The 17,559-nt window shown below is 34.8% G+C and overlaps 1 protein-coding gene across 13 annotated transcripts in view; it reads right to left on the bottom strand.

Moving 5' to 3' along the window:
* The window catches only part of KDM6A (lysine demethylase 6A), a 244,651-nt gene that overhangs the window by 62,477 nt on the left and 164,615 nt on the right, over positions 1 to 17,559 (bottom strand). For all 13 annotated transcript variants that reach the window (XR_005214496.1, XM_037821207.1, XM_037821210.1 and 10 more), the window contains 2 exons: positions 10,299 to 10,392; positions 7,964 to 8,090 (listed from right to left, as the gene is read on the bottom strand). Coding sequence is in view for 12 of the 13 variants with exons in the window: in XM_037821207.1 (XP_037677135.1) it covers positions 7,964 to 8,090; positions 10,299 to 10,392 (221 nt within the window). In the remaining variant the exon portion in view is untranslated. The remainder of the gene's footprint in view (positions 1 to 7,963; positions 8,091 to 10,298; positions 10,393 to 17,559) is intronic.

Genomic DNA, 17,559 nt, shown 5'->3' with positions numbered 1-17,559 from the left:
GCCCAGAACTGCCCCAGACAACCCAGTGTGACCAAAGGGCTTCAAATAACAGGCACACACCACAAAACTGGGCGTGGACATTAGCCTTCCCTGCAACCCCAGCTGATTGTCCCAGAGTTGGGAAGGTAGAGCAGTGTGAATTAACAAAGCCCCATTCAGCCATCATTTCAGCAGACTGGGAGCCTCCCTACACAGCCCAGCACTGCCCTGGGGGGACGGCACTCACCTGTGACATAGCACAGTCATCCCTCAACAGAGGACCCGGGGAGCACGGCCTGGAAGAGGGGCCCACTTGCAAGTCTCTGGAGCCATACGCCAATACCAAGGACTTGTGGGTCAGTGGCAGAGACAAACTGTGGCAGGACTGAACTGAAGGATTAGACTATTGCAGCAGCTTTAAAACTCTAGGATCACCAGGGAGATTTGATTGTTAGAGCCACCTCCCCCTCCCTGACTGCCCAGAAACACGCCCCATATACAGGGCAGGCAACACCAACTACACACGCAAGCTTGGTACACCAATTGGACCCCACAAGACTCACTCCCCCACTCACCAAAAAGGCTAAGCAGGGGAGAACTGGCTTGTGGAGAACAGGTGGCTCGTGGACGCCACCTGCTGGTTAGTTAGAGAAAGTGTACTCCACGAAGCTGTAGACCTGATAAATTAGAGATAAGGACTTTAATTGGTCTACAAATCCTAAAAGAACCCTATCAAATTCAGCAAATGCCACGAGGCCAAAAACAACAGAAAATTATAAAGCATATGAAAAAACCAGACGATATGGATAACCCAAGCCCAAGCACCCAAATCAAAATACCAGAAGAGACACAGCACCTAGAGCAGCTACTCAAAGAACTAAAGATGAACAATGAGACCATAGTACGGGAGATAAAGGAAATCAAGAAGACCCTAGAAGAGCATAAAGAAGACATTGCAAGACTAAATAAAAAAATGGATGATCTTATGGAAATTAAAGAAACTGTTGACCAAATTAAAAAGATTCTGGACACTCATAGTACAAGACTAGAGGAAGTTGAACAACGAATCAGTGACCTCGAAGATGACAGAATGGAAAATGAAAGCATAAAAGAAAGAATGGGGAAAAAAATTGAAAAAATCGAAATGGACCTCAGGGATATGATAGATAATATGAAACGTCCGAATATAAGACTCATTGGTGTCCCAGAAGGGGAAGAAAAGGGTAAAGGTCTAGGAAGAGTATTCAAAGAAATTGTTGGGGAAAACTTCCCAAATCTTCTAAACAACATAAATACACAAATCATAAATGCTCAGCGAACTCCAAATAGAATAAATCCAAATAAACCCACTCTGAGACATATACTGATCACACTATCAAACACAGAAGAGAAGGAGCAAGTTCTGAAAGCAGCAAGAGAAAAGCAATTCACCACATACAAAGGAAACAGCATAAGACTAAGTAGTGACTACTCAGCAGCCACCATGGAGGCAAGAAGGCAGTGGCACGATATATTTAAAATTCTGAGTGAGAAAAATTTCCAGCCAAGAATACTTTATCCAGCAAAGCTCTCCTTCAAATTTGAGGGAGAGCTTAAATTTTTCACAGACAAACAAATGCTGAGAGAATTTGCTAACAAGAGACCTGCCCTACTGGAGATACTAAAGGGAGCCCTACAGACAGAGAAACAAAGAAAGGACAGAGAGACTTGGAGAAAGGTTCAGTACTAAAGAGATTCGGTATGGGTACAATAAAGGATATTAATAGACAGAGGGGAAAAATATGACAAACATAAACCAAAGGATAAGATGGCTGATTCAAGAAATGCCTTCACGGTTATAACGTTGAATGTAAATGGATTAAACTCCCCAATTAAAAGATATAGATTCGCAGAATGGATCAAAAAAAATGAACCATCAATATGTTGCATACAAGAGACTCATCTTAGACACAGGGACACAAAGAAACTGAAAGTGAAAGGATGGAAAAAAATATTTCATGCAAGCTACAGCCAAAAGAAAGCAGGTGTAGCAATATTAATCTCAGATAAAATAGACTTCAAATGCAGGGATGTTTTGAGAGACAAAGAAGGCCACTACGTACTAATAAAAGGGGCAATTCAGCAAGAAGAAATAACAATCGTAAATCTCTATGCACCCAACCAAGGTGCCACAAAATACATGAGAGAAACACTGGCAAAACTAAAGGAAGCAATTGATGTTTCCACAATAATTGTGGGAGACTTCAACACATCACTCTCTCCTATAGATAGATCAACCAGACAGAAGACCAATAAGGAAATTGAAAACCTAAACAATCTGATAAATGAATTAGATTTAACAGACATATGCAGGACATTACATCCCAAATCACCAGGATACACATACTTTTCTAGTGCTCATGGAACTTTCTCCAGAATAGATCATATGCTGGGACATAAAACAAGCCTCAATAAATTTAAAAAGATTGAAATTATTCAAAGCACATTCTCTGACCACAATGGAATACAATTAGAAGTCAATAACCATCAGAGACTTAGAAAATTCACAAATACCTGGAGGTTAAACAACACACTCCTAAACAATCAGTGGGTTAAAGAAGAAATAGCAAGAGAAATTGCTAAATATATAGAGACGAATGAAAATGAGAACACAACATACCAAAACCTATGGGATGCAGCAAAAGCAGTGCTAAGGGGGAAATTTATAGCACTAAACGCATATATTAAAAAGGAAGAAAGAGCCAAAATCAAAGAACTAATGGATCAACTGAAGAAGCTAGAAAATGAACAGCAAACCAATCCTAAACCAAGTACAAGAAAAGAAATAACAAGGATTAAAGCAGAAATAAATGACATAGAGAACAAAAAAACAAAAGAGAGGATAAATATCACCAAAAGTTGGTTCTTTGAGAAGATCAACAAGATTGACAAGCCCCTAGCTAGACTGACAAAATCAAAAAGAGAGAAGACCCATATAAACAAAATAATGAATGAAAAAGGTGACATAACTGCAGATCCTGAAGAAATTAAAAAAATTATAAGAGGATATTATGAACAACTGTATGGCAACAAACTGGATAATGTAGAGGAAATGGACAATTTCCTGGAAACATATGAACAACCTAGACTGATCAGAGAAGAAATAGAAGACCTCAACCAACCCATCACAAGCAAAGAGATCCAATCAGTCATCAAAAATCTTCCCACAAATAAATGCCCAGGGCCAGATGGCTTCACAGGGGAATTCTACCAAACTTTCCAGAAAGAACTGACACCAATCTTACTCAAACTCTTTCAAAACATTGAAGAAAATGGAACACTACCTAACTCATTTTATGAAGCTAACATCAATCTAATACCAAAACCAGGCAAAGATGTTACAAAAAAGGAAAACTACCGGCCAATCTCCCTAATGAATACAGATGCAAAAATCCTCAACAAAATACTTGCAAATCGAATCCAAAGACACATTAAAAAAATCATACACCATGACCAAGTGGGGTTTATTCCAGGCATGCAAGGATGGTTCAACATAAGAAAATCAATCAATGTATTACAACACATTAACAAGTCAAAAGGGAAAAATCAATTGATCATCTCAATAGATGCTGAAAAAGCATTTGACAAAATCCAACATCCCTTTTTGATAAAAACACTTCAAAAGGTAGGAATTGAAGGAAACTTCCTCAACATGATAAAGAACATATATGAAAAACCCACAGCCAGCATAGTACTCAATGGTGAGAGACTGAAAGCCTTCCCTCTAAGATCAGGAACAAGACAAGGATGCCCGCTGTCACCACTGTTATTCAACATTGTGCTGGAAGTGCTAGCCAGGGCAATCCGGCAAGACAAAGAAATAAAAGGCATCCAAATTGGAAAAGAAGAAGTAAAACTGTCATTGTTTGCAGATGATATGATCTTATATGTGGAAAACCCTGAGAAATCGACCATACAGCTACTAGAGCTAATAAACAAATTTAGCAATGTAGCGGGATACAAGGTTAATGCACATAAGTCAGTAATGTTTCTATATGCTAGAAATGAACAAACTGAAGAGACACTCAAGAAAAAGATACCATTTTCAATAGCAACTAAAAAAATCAAGTACCTAGGAATAAACTTAACCAAAGATGTAAAAGACCTATACAAAGAAAACTACATAACTCTACTAAAAGAAATAGAAGGGGACCTTAAAAGATGGAAAAATATTCCATGTTCATGGATAGGAAGACTAAATGTCATTAAGATGTCAATTCTACCCAAACTCATCTAAAGATTCAATGCAATCCCAATCAAAATTCCAACAACCTACTTTGCAGACTTGGAAAAGCTAGTTATCAAATTTATTTGGAAAGGGAAGATGCCTCGAATTGCTAAAGACACTCTAAAAAAGAAAAACGAAGTGGGAGGACTTACACTCCCTGACTTTGAAGCTTATTATAAAGCCACAGTTGCCAAAACAGCCTGGTACTGGCACAAAGATAGACATATAGATCAATGGAATCGAATTGAGAATTCAGAGATAGACCCTCAGATCTATGGCCGACTGATCTTTGATAAGGCCCCCAAAGTCACTGAACTGAGCCATAATGGTCTTTTCAACAAATGGGGCTGGGAGAGTTGGATATCCATATCCAAAAGAATGAAAGAGGACCCCTACCTCACCCCCTACACAAAAATTAACTCAAAATGGACCAAAGATCTCAATATAAAAGAAAGTACCATAAAACTCCTAGAAGATAATGTAGGAAAACATCTTCAAGACCTTGTATTAGGTGGCCACTTCCTAGACTTTACACCCAAAGCACAAGCAACAAAAGAGAAAATAGACAAATGGGAACTCCTCAAGCTTAGAAGTTTCTGCACCTCAAAGGAATTTCTCAAAAAGGTAAAGAGGCAGCCAACTCAATGGGAAAAAATTTTTGGAAACCATGTATCTGACAAAAGACTGATATCTTGCATATATAAAGAAATCCTACAACTCAATGACAATAGTACAGTCGGCCCAATTATAAAATGGGCAAAAGATATGAAAAGACAGTTCTCTGAAGAGGAAATACAAATGGCCAAGAAACACATGAAGAAATGTTCAGCTTCACTAGCTATTAGAGAGATGCAAATTAAGACCACAATGAGATACCATCTAACACCGGTTAGAATGGCTGCCATTAAACAAACAGGAAACTACAAATGCTGGAGGGGATGTGGAGAAATTGGAACTCTTATTCACTGTTGGTGGGACTGTATAATGGTTCAGCCACTCTGGAAGTCAGTCTGGCAGTTCCTTAGAAAACTAGATATAGAGTTACCATTCGATCCAGCGATTGCACTTCTCGGTATATACCCGGAAGATCGGAAAGCAGTGACACGAACAGATATCTGCACGCCAATGTTCATAGCAGCATTATTCACAATTGCCAAAAGATGGAAACAACCCAAATGTCCTTCAACAGATGAGTGGATAAATAAAATGTGGTATATACACACGATGGAATACTACGCGGCAGTAAGAAGGAACGATCTCGTGAAACATATGACAACATGGATGAACCTTGAAGACATAATGCTGAGTGAAATAAGCCAGGCACAAAAAGAGAAATATTATATGCTACCACTAATGTGAACTTTGAAAAATGTAAAACAAATGGCTTATAATGTAGAATGTAGGGGAACTAGCAATAGAGAGCAATTAAGGAAGGGGGAACAATAATCCAAGAAGAACAGATAAGCTATTTAACGTTCTGGGGATGCCCAGGAATGACTATGGTCTGTTAATTTCTGATGGATATAGTAGGAACAAGTTCACAGAAATGTTGCTATATTAGGTAACTTTCTTGGGGTAAAGTAGGAACATGTTGGAAGTTAAGCAGTTATCTTAGGTTAGTTGTCTTTTTCTTACTCCCTTGTTATGGTCTCTTTGAAATGTTCTTTTATTGTATGTTTGTTTTCTTTTTAACTTTTTTTTCATACAGTTTATTTAAAAAAGAAGGGAAAGTTAAAAAAAAAAAAAAAAAAAAAACAAGGAAAAAAAAAGATGCAGTGCCCCCTTGAGGAGCCTGTGGAGAATGCAGGGGTATTCGCCTACCCCACCTCCATGGTTGCTAACATGACCACAGACATAGGGGACTGGTGGTTTGATGGGTTGAGCCCTCTACCATAGGTTTTACCCTTGGGAAGACGGTTGCTGCAAAGGAGAGGCTAGGCCTCCCTATGGTTGTGCCTAAGAGCCTCCTCCCGAATGCCTCTTTGTTGCTCAGATGTGGCCCTGTCTCTCTAGCTAAGCCAACTTGAAAGGTGAAATCACTGCCCTCCCCACTACGTGGGATCAGACACTCAGGGGAGTGAATCTCCCTGGCAACGTGGAATATGACTCCCGGGGAGGAATGTAGACCTGGCATCGTGGGACGGAGAACATCTTCTTGACCAAAAGGGGGATGTGAAAGGAAATGAAATAAGCTTCAGTGGCAGAGAGAATCCAAAAGGAGCCGAGAGGTCACTCTGGTGGGCACTCTTACGCACACTTTAGACAACCCTTTTTAGGTTCTAAAGAATTGGGGTAGCTGGTGGTGGATACCTGAAACTATCAAACTACAACCCAGAACCCATGAATCTCGAAGACAGTTGTATAAAAATGTAGCTTATGAGGGGTGACAAGGGGATTGGGAAAGCCATAAGGACCACACTCCACTTTGTCTAGTTTATGGATGGATGAGTAGAAAAATAGGGGAAGGAAACAAACAGACAAAGGTACCCAGTGTTCTTTTTTACTTCAATTGCTCTTTTTCACTCTAATTATTATTCTTGTTATTCTTGTGTGTGTGCTAATGAAGGTGTCAGGGATTGATTTGGGTGATGAATGTACAACTATGTAATGGTACTGTGAACAATCGAAAGTACGATTTGTTTTGTATGACTGCGTGGTATATGAATATATCTCAATGAAATGAAGATTAAAAAAAAAAAAAAAAAAAAAAAAAAAAAGACATAATGCTGAGCAAAATAAGCCAGGCACAAAAAGAGAGATATTGTATGTTACCACTAATGTGAATTCTGTGAAAAATGTACAATGTTTTATACTGTAGAATGTAGGGGACCTAGAGATACCAATTAGTGGAGGGGGAATGATAATCTAATAAGAACAGATAAACTATGGAGGGTAATCTCAATGTTATGGGAATGCTCAGGAATGATTATGGTTTGTAAACTTTCTTGGATATAGTAAGATCATGTTGGAAGCAATAGAGTTATTTTAGGTTTTTTTTTTCTCTTATTCCTTTGTTTTCTTAGGGGTTGTTAATTTTCTTGGGGTATGGTAGGAACATGTTGGAAGCAATGTAGTTATTTTAGATTATTTGTTTTTCTTACTCCTCTGTTTGGACATGGTTTATTAATTTTCTTGGGGTATGGTAGGAACATATTGGAAGCAAAGTAGTTATTTTAGGTTATTTGTTCTCCTTAATCCATTGCTTTGTTTGAAATGTTGTGGGGTTTTTTTGGTTGCTGTTTGCCTGTTTGTTTTTAATTTTTTGATAAACAAAGTTAAAAAATTGAAAAAAAATCAGTAGAAAAATGGGAGTAAAAGCTAAATGACAAATAGGGTGGGATGGGGGGATGGTTTGGGTATTCTCTTTTCACTTTTATTTTTCATTCTTATTCTGATTCTTTCTGATGTAAGGAAAATGTTCAGAAATAGATTGTGGTGATGAACGCATAACTATATGATCATACTGTGAACAGTTGATTGTATACCATGGATGACTGTATGGTTTGTGAATATATTTCAATAAAACTGAATTTAAAAAAAAAAAAAAAAAAAAGCAATAGAAACAACAACAACAACAAAAAAAAATAGACATACAGAGAAAATACTAGAAATCAGAAGGAAAGGAGTTTAAATACTTAAGTACCAAGACTTTTCACTAAATGAAATTCCTTAGGTAGAATAAACAAAGGTAAAACATAAGTGTCTGATGAATCTCACCTTCCGAGAAAATACCAGGATTGGCCAGAATTGGGATCTGCTTCCAATGACTTTTGGAGATACTGAATAGCATAGCTTTCCTTGGTGGCTTTATCTCCTAGGAGATCCACAGTGTGATGCATCCAACCTAAAATAAGGATTAGCAATAACAAACTGAAATACTCTTTTCAGTCAATTTATTCATTTAGTTTGGAATACACATCCCCACAATATAAAACTGCCAATTCTGGTCATAAGAAAGCCTGTTTCTCAAAAGAAGGTACAAAGCCATCAAGAGCTCTTATTCAAGAGAAATTAAAACTATTTTAAACACTGACTTGACACTTAGTAGATTATAAACCATAGATCCTCATTTCTTTTCTAAATTTGGTATTTGAAAAAAATTCCAACTTATGAAACAAAGAATACAAAGATGTTAAATCTTAATTACTTTTCCATGTAAAAATTAAATGCATATTAAAGGTTCACAAAGACAATCTAACAACTCAGTATTTATTTCCAAGGACTAAATACATGATTAATATAATCAATGATAGTTCAGAATAAAACACACAAATACACAACTCTATGTATTGGCACTGGCAACATATATTCATACCCCATAAAAAATAAAAACTATAAAGCATTTGACAATTTTTTAAAAAAGTCCAAGGCTATAAAAAAAAAAAAAGTTGTTCAAATGGAACAAAAAAGAATTATGGTGAGTGGGCAACACAAATGTCTGTTTAATAAATAAATTTAGAACCAGATGGCTACATAATCAGTCAAAACATTGGATTATGGAGTATAATCATATTTCAGTTGTAGATCACTTCAAGTATATAAAATTAGCCCTGTTCTGGGTGTATAGTCCATACTATATATATAACATATAAGAACCCTTATTTTCTGTATGTGTTATAGCTGCTGTGCCCAAAAATATATTTTAAGGGGATTCAAATATGTATTATGGAATTAAAAGTCAGTCCCACGCTTATTCATCATTCCTGTTCCTCCCCTATCTCTCATGCTATTACTAGTAAGAGCAGGACCTAGAGCAACTGGCTCTAAAAGGAGCTGCTTAAACGGCAATGACAAGCAAGTAGGAAGGCTTGATGTACAGGCATATATCAGACTCAACTAATTAGGGAAGTATTTTTCTTTACAAAACCATGAAAATTTACCTGTATATTCTGAAATATGGTAAGCCACTGCCAAAAAGGAGATTGTTCAGACATAGCTAAAACCAAATTATTTCATTTCTTAAAATTAAAAGTATATGCATTTTTGCTAGACATACTTCAGTGAAACCAAAATATATAAAAACTTAAATTAGAAATAGGGTGGTGAAAAAAAACAGTTTGTATTCAATTACAAAGGTTTCATTTTGTTTTATTTACTTAAGAATTAACACAAAACCTTTTTTTTTTTACTGTACTATACTAATAAATTTGTTTTAATTTGAAGATACAAATTCAAGTTCTTCAAACACAATATACGGCCCAAAACAAATGCTTAAAAACTTTCATCATTTTAAAAGTATGGATAACTCAAGTAAAATTCTAACCAAAGATTAGATTTAAAAACTAAAAACAAAGGTTTCAAAGGCAATGTTGTTTATTTTACATTATTAATTACATGATATATATTAATACCATGAAGATAATAATCTCTAAGCTTATATTATTTTAAAATTATATTAAAAAGTCATATTATGAAAACATTCACATTACAACATTGCTAAAAATTAATAAGCTATTTGCCCAGACCAAAAACAAAAGAAGCTGAAAAAACTCAAATACCAAATACTGAGAAGAAACAAGTCTTAACAAACCAACAAAATTAAATGTTGATCTCCTTCTCTCTCTTCTTGATGACAGTGACACATTCCCTCCAAATGGCTAGATTTCCTCATCTTCAACATGAGACTAGAATTGCATGCTTACAGAAATTAGTGTTAGTTCTATAATTTTCAGGTAAAATGTTTCTATTAGTTAATATTATTGATAAAGCTATGAAAGCAAGCTCAGCAACCACTGAATAACTAGGCAAATCAGTTAACTTCATAGAGTGCTAAGCATATGACTGGCACAAAGAAAGTACTCAATTCCCTTACCCATGGTTTAAGTACTAGGGAATAATTTTAAGAATTTAAAAAGACTAATTGCACTAGTGAATTGTACTGAGATGGACCATGCTTGGCAGAAGATCGAAATATGTTGGGTTCAGATTAATTCTATCTACTCTGGGCAAAGAAAGGAAAGGAAAATACAAGAGCCACATATTTGTCATCCCTGGCATGTAACAAACATAAAGAGAAGCACATACAATATGCAAAATGTATACTATTACATACCTAACTGTTGTAAGACAGTTGCTTTTACTTGTGCAGAAAGGTTTTCTGTTTGCAAAAGTTGTTCATAAGCTTCCTTTGCAGAATGATACTTCCTCTAAACAGAAGACAGATTTAGAGTAAATAAAATATAATTCTTAACTATAAACACACTGGATTCTAACATTGCACTGATCATGCTAATTTGAATTATTTTTTTCAAAAAATGAAGACAACTAAAAACTAAACAGAAATAATTTCAAAGAACTAGCTTGTATATTAAGATTTACATAATACTGATGCCTGAGCAGATTTTAAAAAACCAACTGAAAGAAAAAAGTGCTAATTCCATTACTGAAAGTTTCTTTAATACTAGATAGCTTTGGGTAATAGCCCATGTTTCAGAGTACCTTACACCAGTAAAACCAACAGTCAATATAACAAAGTGTCATTAAAATATGACCTATTATTTGCCAAATCCCATTAAAGAGAAAATCACAACTTATTTAATACCATAAACAATCTCAGCTTTATTTAATAACATTAATGAAGCTAAAGAAAGTATTCTACCTCCAAATGCATAATCCATCTGCCTAGAAAACGTCCTAAATTTCCAAGCAACTTAATAAACAATAGAACATATGGCAAAAATATGTACAAAATCTAAGGAAGTACAAAAACAGTTAAAAATCTAAATTCAAAAGACAAAGTTTCTGGTATATAAAATATCCTATAAAAATATTTATAATACATATGATTTTTAAAACATCAAACCACCCACAGTTATGGTCTAATACTGTTAGTATTATTTAAAGTTCCATAAGTAAATCTCTAAATGAAACCACTGACCCAGGATTCTCCCCCAAAATGACTGAAACTCATTATTGCTACAATCATAAAGTTTAAGAAAACTCCTCTAAAACAAAAGGTAAAAACCAACAAAAGAACACCTCGTAAATATTACCTTTAAAACATACTTGGCAGAACAATGGATTGAAGTGGCTTCTATTCATATCACTACTAGTACCTAGCTGCTTGAGCAAACAAATCTTTTTCAAATAAGAGTGGGTAGAATAAAAAACTAACTGTATGAACCCCAGGCAAATCACATACACTATGATTCAACATCAATAAAATGAGAGGTATTAAATTTATAGTGTTTTCTTGATGCAAAAATTATTTTTATGTTCATTCTGAACAATCTTTCTATTGCTTCAGAATTTTAAGGCATTATTATAAAGTTTTTCCCTACATCAAGGTTAAGGAGGATTCATAGTATTTTCTTCTAGTACTTCTACATTTCATTTTTTACACTTCAACCCTAATTCATTTAGAGTTTATTCGTGTGTATGGTGTCAGTTATGACCTAATTTTATCTTTTCTCACATCACTACCTAGTTGTCCCAGAACTCTTCATTAAAAAATCCATCTTAGCTCCAATAATCTAAGGTATCACCTCTACCGTACACTCAATTTCTTTAAGTACTTGGGTCTATTTCTGGGCTTTTCATATTCTTCTGCTTGTCCATTTGTCTAGATAAATGCAAACACAACACTATTTTAATTATATAGGGTTTACTGCATATTTTAATATCTGGTAGAGTTAAGTACTCTCACACAATTTCCCTCCCCAACAGTGCTTTCCTAGCTATTGTGTTTTTCCATATCAGCTTAGTATCAACTTTTCTAATTGCTCACAAAAGCTTGCTGATATTTTTTATTGGTGCAATGTTAGGAGAAATGACATCTTTATACTGTCAAGTCATCCTATCTAAGAACAGAAGCTTTCATTTTGTTCAAATCTTATTTTGTGTCTTTAAGAAATGTTTTAAAGTTTTCTTCATACAGGTTTGCACACTAAAGTTTCTTCCTAAGTATTTATTTCACTGATACTGTAAATGAGATTTTTCTCCAACACTGCACTGATTATTGCTATTGAAGGCTATTAATTTCTATAAATTAATATGTGCCTCTAATTGATTTCTCTTGTCTAATTGGATTGACTAAATACCTGTATAGTACAATAATGAAGAGTAACGAAGACAGTGGGCATCTTTGCCTTGCTCGTGATCTTAGTGAAAATGCCCATAGTGTTTCCCCATTAAGTAAGATACCAGCTTTACGATTAAAGTATATATATTTTATCCTGATAATAAAATAAGCCTCAATTCCTATTTCTAAGAGTGTTTTTATTGGGAATGGGTGTCGAATTTGTCACAGGCTTTTTCATAATCTATGGAGATAATGATTTAATTTTTCCTTTATTTCTATTATGATACTAATGGACTAATATTCAATCAGCCTTGCATTCCTAGAATAAATCTCACTTGGTCATGGTATATTATTTTCTTAATAAGGTAATAGACTCCATTTCTTAATATTATATTTAGTATTTTTATATCAATTTTGATGACTGATATTGGTCTGTATATTGGTTCTTTTTGTGTACTGTCTTTATCAGGTTCAGTTATCAATATTACACTTGATTCAAAAAAGAATTCGACTACTGTGAATACTGTTGCAACATTCTGAATGTAATTAACATCACTGAATTGTATGTACACTTGAAAGTGGTTAAAATGGAAAATTCTGAACTGCATATATGTTACTACAATAAAAAGTTATTTAAAAAAGGAATCAGGGAGTTTTGCTTCATTTCCAATGCTCTGAAATAATTCATAGAGCATTGGAAGTCTGGTTTCTAAGGGTTTGGAAGATCCCTTTAAAACTATCTGGGCATAGTACTTTCTATTTAGTATTACTTAGTAATGTTCTCTCAAGTTCTTTTATGGAAATTGGCTTTTTAACCTGTCTAACTTTAATGAAGTCAATATCAGCAATCTCTATTTCCATGGTCCATTTTAATTAGAGTTCCAAATTCATTGGCATAGAGATCTGCAAGTAGTCTCTTTTGATATTTTAAATTTCCTCTGTTTCCATGGATATGTTATTGTGTATATATGAGCTTCTCCCCACTTCTTCCCTGTGCTGTTTTGTGTATTTATGTCCCACAGAAAAAGCCATATTCTTCAATACATTCTTGTGGGCGCAGATGTGTTAGTGTGGATTGTGTTGGAACTTACTGACTGGTTCAGTGTCCATGGAGATGTGACCCAACCAACTGTAGGTGAAAACTCTGATTGCATAATTCCCATGGAGGTGTGGCCCCACCCATTTGGTGTGGGCCTTGTTTAGTTTACTGGAGCACTATATAAGCTCAGACAGAAGGAGCTCACTGCCAGCTGGTGCTGAGAGACATTTTGAAGACAGCTGTTGGAAGCTGACGCAGACATTTTGGAGAATGCCATTTTGAAATGCACCTAGAAGCAAGCCGACGCCAGCCACGTGCCTTCCCAGCTAAAAGAGGTTTTCCGGACACCACTGGCCATCCTCCAGTGAAGGTACTCTTTGTTCATGGACACTTTCTGGCCTTAAGACTGTAACTGTGTAACCAAATAAACCCCCTTTTATAAAAGCCAATCCATTGCTGGTGTTTTGCATTCTGGCAGCATTAGCAAACTAGAACATTCCCCTTGATCAAGTTAGCTAGTGTTTATCTATTTAATTTTTTTTAGAATACCTAGGTTTTGGTTTACTACCTTCCTCGTTTCTACACTATTATTTCCTTCTTTCCAATACTGTTAGCTTTCCTTGCACTGATTTTCGTTTTGTGAAATAAATCCTACATATTCATGATGTACTTATGGTACCTTTAAATAACAGCTAAATTTGATTTTTCTTTATTTAGAATTTTTTGATTTGTATAATACACATAAATGAAACCAGTCTACAGTGTTTTTGGAATACATTAGTGCTTAACAGTTAGAAAACAATGTAAAAATGAACCTAATAATTTTTATAAGTAAGGTTATTAAGAAAATAGCATTACATGTGAATACCACTCAAAGGGGAAGTGGTTCAACTAGGTATAGTATATCTATGAAAATGAATATAATACAGCTCTACATATATTAACATGGAATGATTTTCAATATATAATGCTAAGTTAAAAAAATTAAAGTAAGGTCAAAAGGGCTATCATTTGAATAAAATAAAGAAAAACAAGAAATATATGTATACATGTACATATGAATTTGCTTATATATGTACTGGTTTTCTCTGGAAGGATACTAAAAACACTAGTAACACTCATGATGTCAAGGAAGGGAACAGGTAGCTGGGAAAAGGAGAGAGGAGAAAGCTTCAGACTTTTTTGTTTTGGATTATTTATTTAAAAATAAGTAATGTTTTAATAACAAAATAAATAGGGAGGCATTTTTCTATATCTTTAAACTTAAAAGGCTAATAGGTTAATAGAAGCTGTGAAATCATCAGGTCCATATGACTTTACATTTTTTAAAAATGTTAATTGTTTAACTACCATGGATGAGAATGGAAAGAGTAGTCATCTATTCAACTTTTTTTTTACTTGTTCTTAGATAAAATGTGACCATTTATTTTTTGCTAAAAGAAATCATTTATTCTCTTTTTCTATCCATTTTATTGGCCTATACAAAGAATCCACTTTTGGTTTCATTAAGGCCTTTTTCTTTTGTTTAACTTATCCATTTCATTACTGTCAACATGTTAAAAGAAAACCTCAGGATCATACCAGTAGGCATCTCACATAATTTAGCAGCCACGTCTAAAAACAACTTGGTGTAATGGAGAGAAATACTGATATATGAAGAGGACTACTTAGCCAAAATCAAAGCAATTCTCATATTACTTGGGAACTGCTCAAGTTTTTTCATTAAAATAAAGATGGAGAAAAGAAGGCCAGTTAACATTAAATTATCTCCATTTGAGAAAATGATTCTGGAGATCCCAGCTAATAAAATGGGAAAGGTGAATTAAATAATTGATATAAAAGGTCAAGAATAATTGACAATATTATGTTTGGACATTATTTGTTATTATACAGAAAAAAATTATCTTTGTTTAGAGATGTTATAACAATATACATAGAAATCCATGACAATCTAATTTTTAAAACCTACGAAGATATCAATAGCTTTGTCTGTAAGAGCCTAACAACCTAAAAGTACAGGGTTGAGATCCCATTAAAAGCACCCCAACTTAAATGTGCATGGTTTAATTTAACAAAAAATAAATAAAAATAAAAAAATAAATGAAGGATTTTAAAAACCTCATACCCTTATCTTTGTACTTCAACCACTTTGGCTTTTAAAAGGCTTCTTTTTGTCTTTCAAACATTTTAACTTTAATCCCACAAAGCCACTGTACTTGCTAACACGTGTTTATTAGAATGATCTCTGCCAGACACACAAAACTTCAGTCCCAATAGATTGTATCACTGGCTCCTCTCCATTCAGGACTCAGCCTAAACAGCTCCTATTCAGAGAGGCCTTCCTTAACCATTCTAGCTAAAAAGGTATTCCATCACTTTTCAAGTTTTAACTTTTAATTATGGAAATTTTCAAACATATAAAATAGTACAGAACTCCCATATAGTCATCAATCACCCTGTTTCAACAATTATCAAGCCTTGGTCTTATTTCAATGGCCTCCCCACTTCTCCATTATTTTGAAGCAAACCCTACATACTATATCATTTAACCCATAAATGTTTTAAGTACGTATCTCAAAACCTAGGAACTTTAAAAAAAAATAATATTATTGCTATCATACCTAAAAAACATGACAATAATTACCTGATAATAAACTTCCAGTCAGCACTGAAATATCCCAGTTTTCTCATAAATGGATTTTTACAGTTGGTTTAACTTAGGACCCAAAGGTGGTCCAAGATTGAATTGGGTTGTAATGTAATTTTGTTATGTCTCTTTTAATCTGTAGGATTTCCCCCCTCCCTCTCTTTTTTCCTCTATTAAAATTTACTTATTGAATAAACTGGGTTGTTTGTCCTATAGAGTTATCCCAATCCAGATTTTGCTTATTATGTCCTGGTGGGGTTGTATAGCATATTGCTCTGTACTCTCTACTATAATTGGTACTTAGAAAAAGAGGTCTGATCTGATTCAGGCTGATTTTTTTCTCAAGAATATTCATAGGTGGTGTTGGGTCTTTCCATCAGGAGTTAATAACATTTAATTGTCTCTCTTATGTGATACAAGCAGTCACTGACGTTCATTACCTAGAGCCATTATTTCATTATGTGCTGTAAAATCATACTGAATTCTTTCCTCATTTATTAGAGAATATTTTTTCCCACATAGATAAACTGACTTTGAACTATTTGGTTACCTGGCAAGTAGTCACTAGCCATATGTGACTAATCTAAATTTTTAAAATCCGTATTCACAAAAAAGGTTAGTATAAATCTGCTAATATAAAAAGTAACTTGCTATAGGTAGGCAGGCAGCCCTTTTTGCTTTTAACTTTTCAACTGAAAATGAAAATTCTTATTATAAACACTGGAGTGGAGATTTTCAATCCTGTCTTATATCCTTACACCGTCATCTTCCTGTTACCTAATTATATATTCTACTTGCCATGAGTTTTGTTCATTTGTTTTGTTTAATCTGAATGGGTATTAAAATTTATCAAATGCAAGAATAAATGGGGCAGGGCCCTATCTCCACATTATTTTCACAGGATTAAACAATAAGTCAAACTGACAACTTCTCATTAGATACAAGAGAAGCCAGGAGACAGTGGAATGCAAACATCAAAGAGGTGAAATAAAATTAGAATTATCAAATAGAATTCCATATGCAGGAAAAACCCTTATCAAAAATAAAGGTGAGAATACTTCTGCTTCAGCTAGTGACAGACCAGTGTTCTCGCCAAGAACCAGAAAAGCTGGGTAAAATTCAAAAATCATCTTCTTGAAGGAAGCAGAAAACTCCTGAGGTAATGAAAACAGAAAGAGCTACAACTCCAGGAAGGGAAGAACTTCTGTAGCTGCTTTTATCCTGGGGCCTTTGCTGATTTTGGATGTGGGCAGGAGGCTGGGATTAGCATTGGCAGATAAACACTGTGTTCCATGACATACATGTAATTCTCAAATATATCTTCTCAAGGTGGATAAAATTCCTGAAATAGTTGGGTATCCAAAACTGAGCGTGCATCAAGTCTGATTCAGTATAAGGTATGCATTCTTATATGGATAGGAGGTGGGGTGGGATAGTAGAGGTGTCCAGGAATCTGATGCAAATTTCTTTTTAGAGCTCCCCATGGTGGCTCTGATTTGTAAAAGCTTCCCCGATGACTCTGCTACACAGCTGGGTTTGGGGATGACCAGCATAAATTAGCTCATAAACTATCTGACTACATCCCATGATAGTATCAATAACAGAAT

The sequence above is a fragment of the Choloepus didactylus genome, chromosome X, assembly GCF_015220235.1.
Source record: "Choloepus didactylus isolate mChoDid1 chromosome X, mChoDid1.pri, whole genome shotgun sequence".
Lineage (NCBI taxonomy): Eukaryota > Metazoa > Chordata > Mammalia > Pilosa > Megalonychidae > Choloepus > Choloepus didactylus.
The sequence above is the reverse complement of the archived record's forward strand: the minus strand, read 5'-3'. Positions and strand labels throughout refer to the sequence as shown.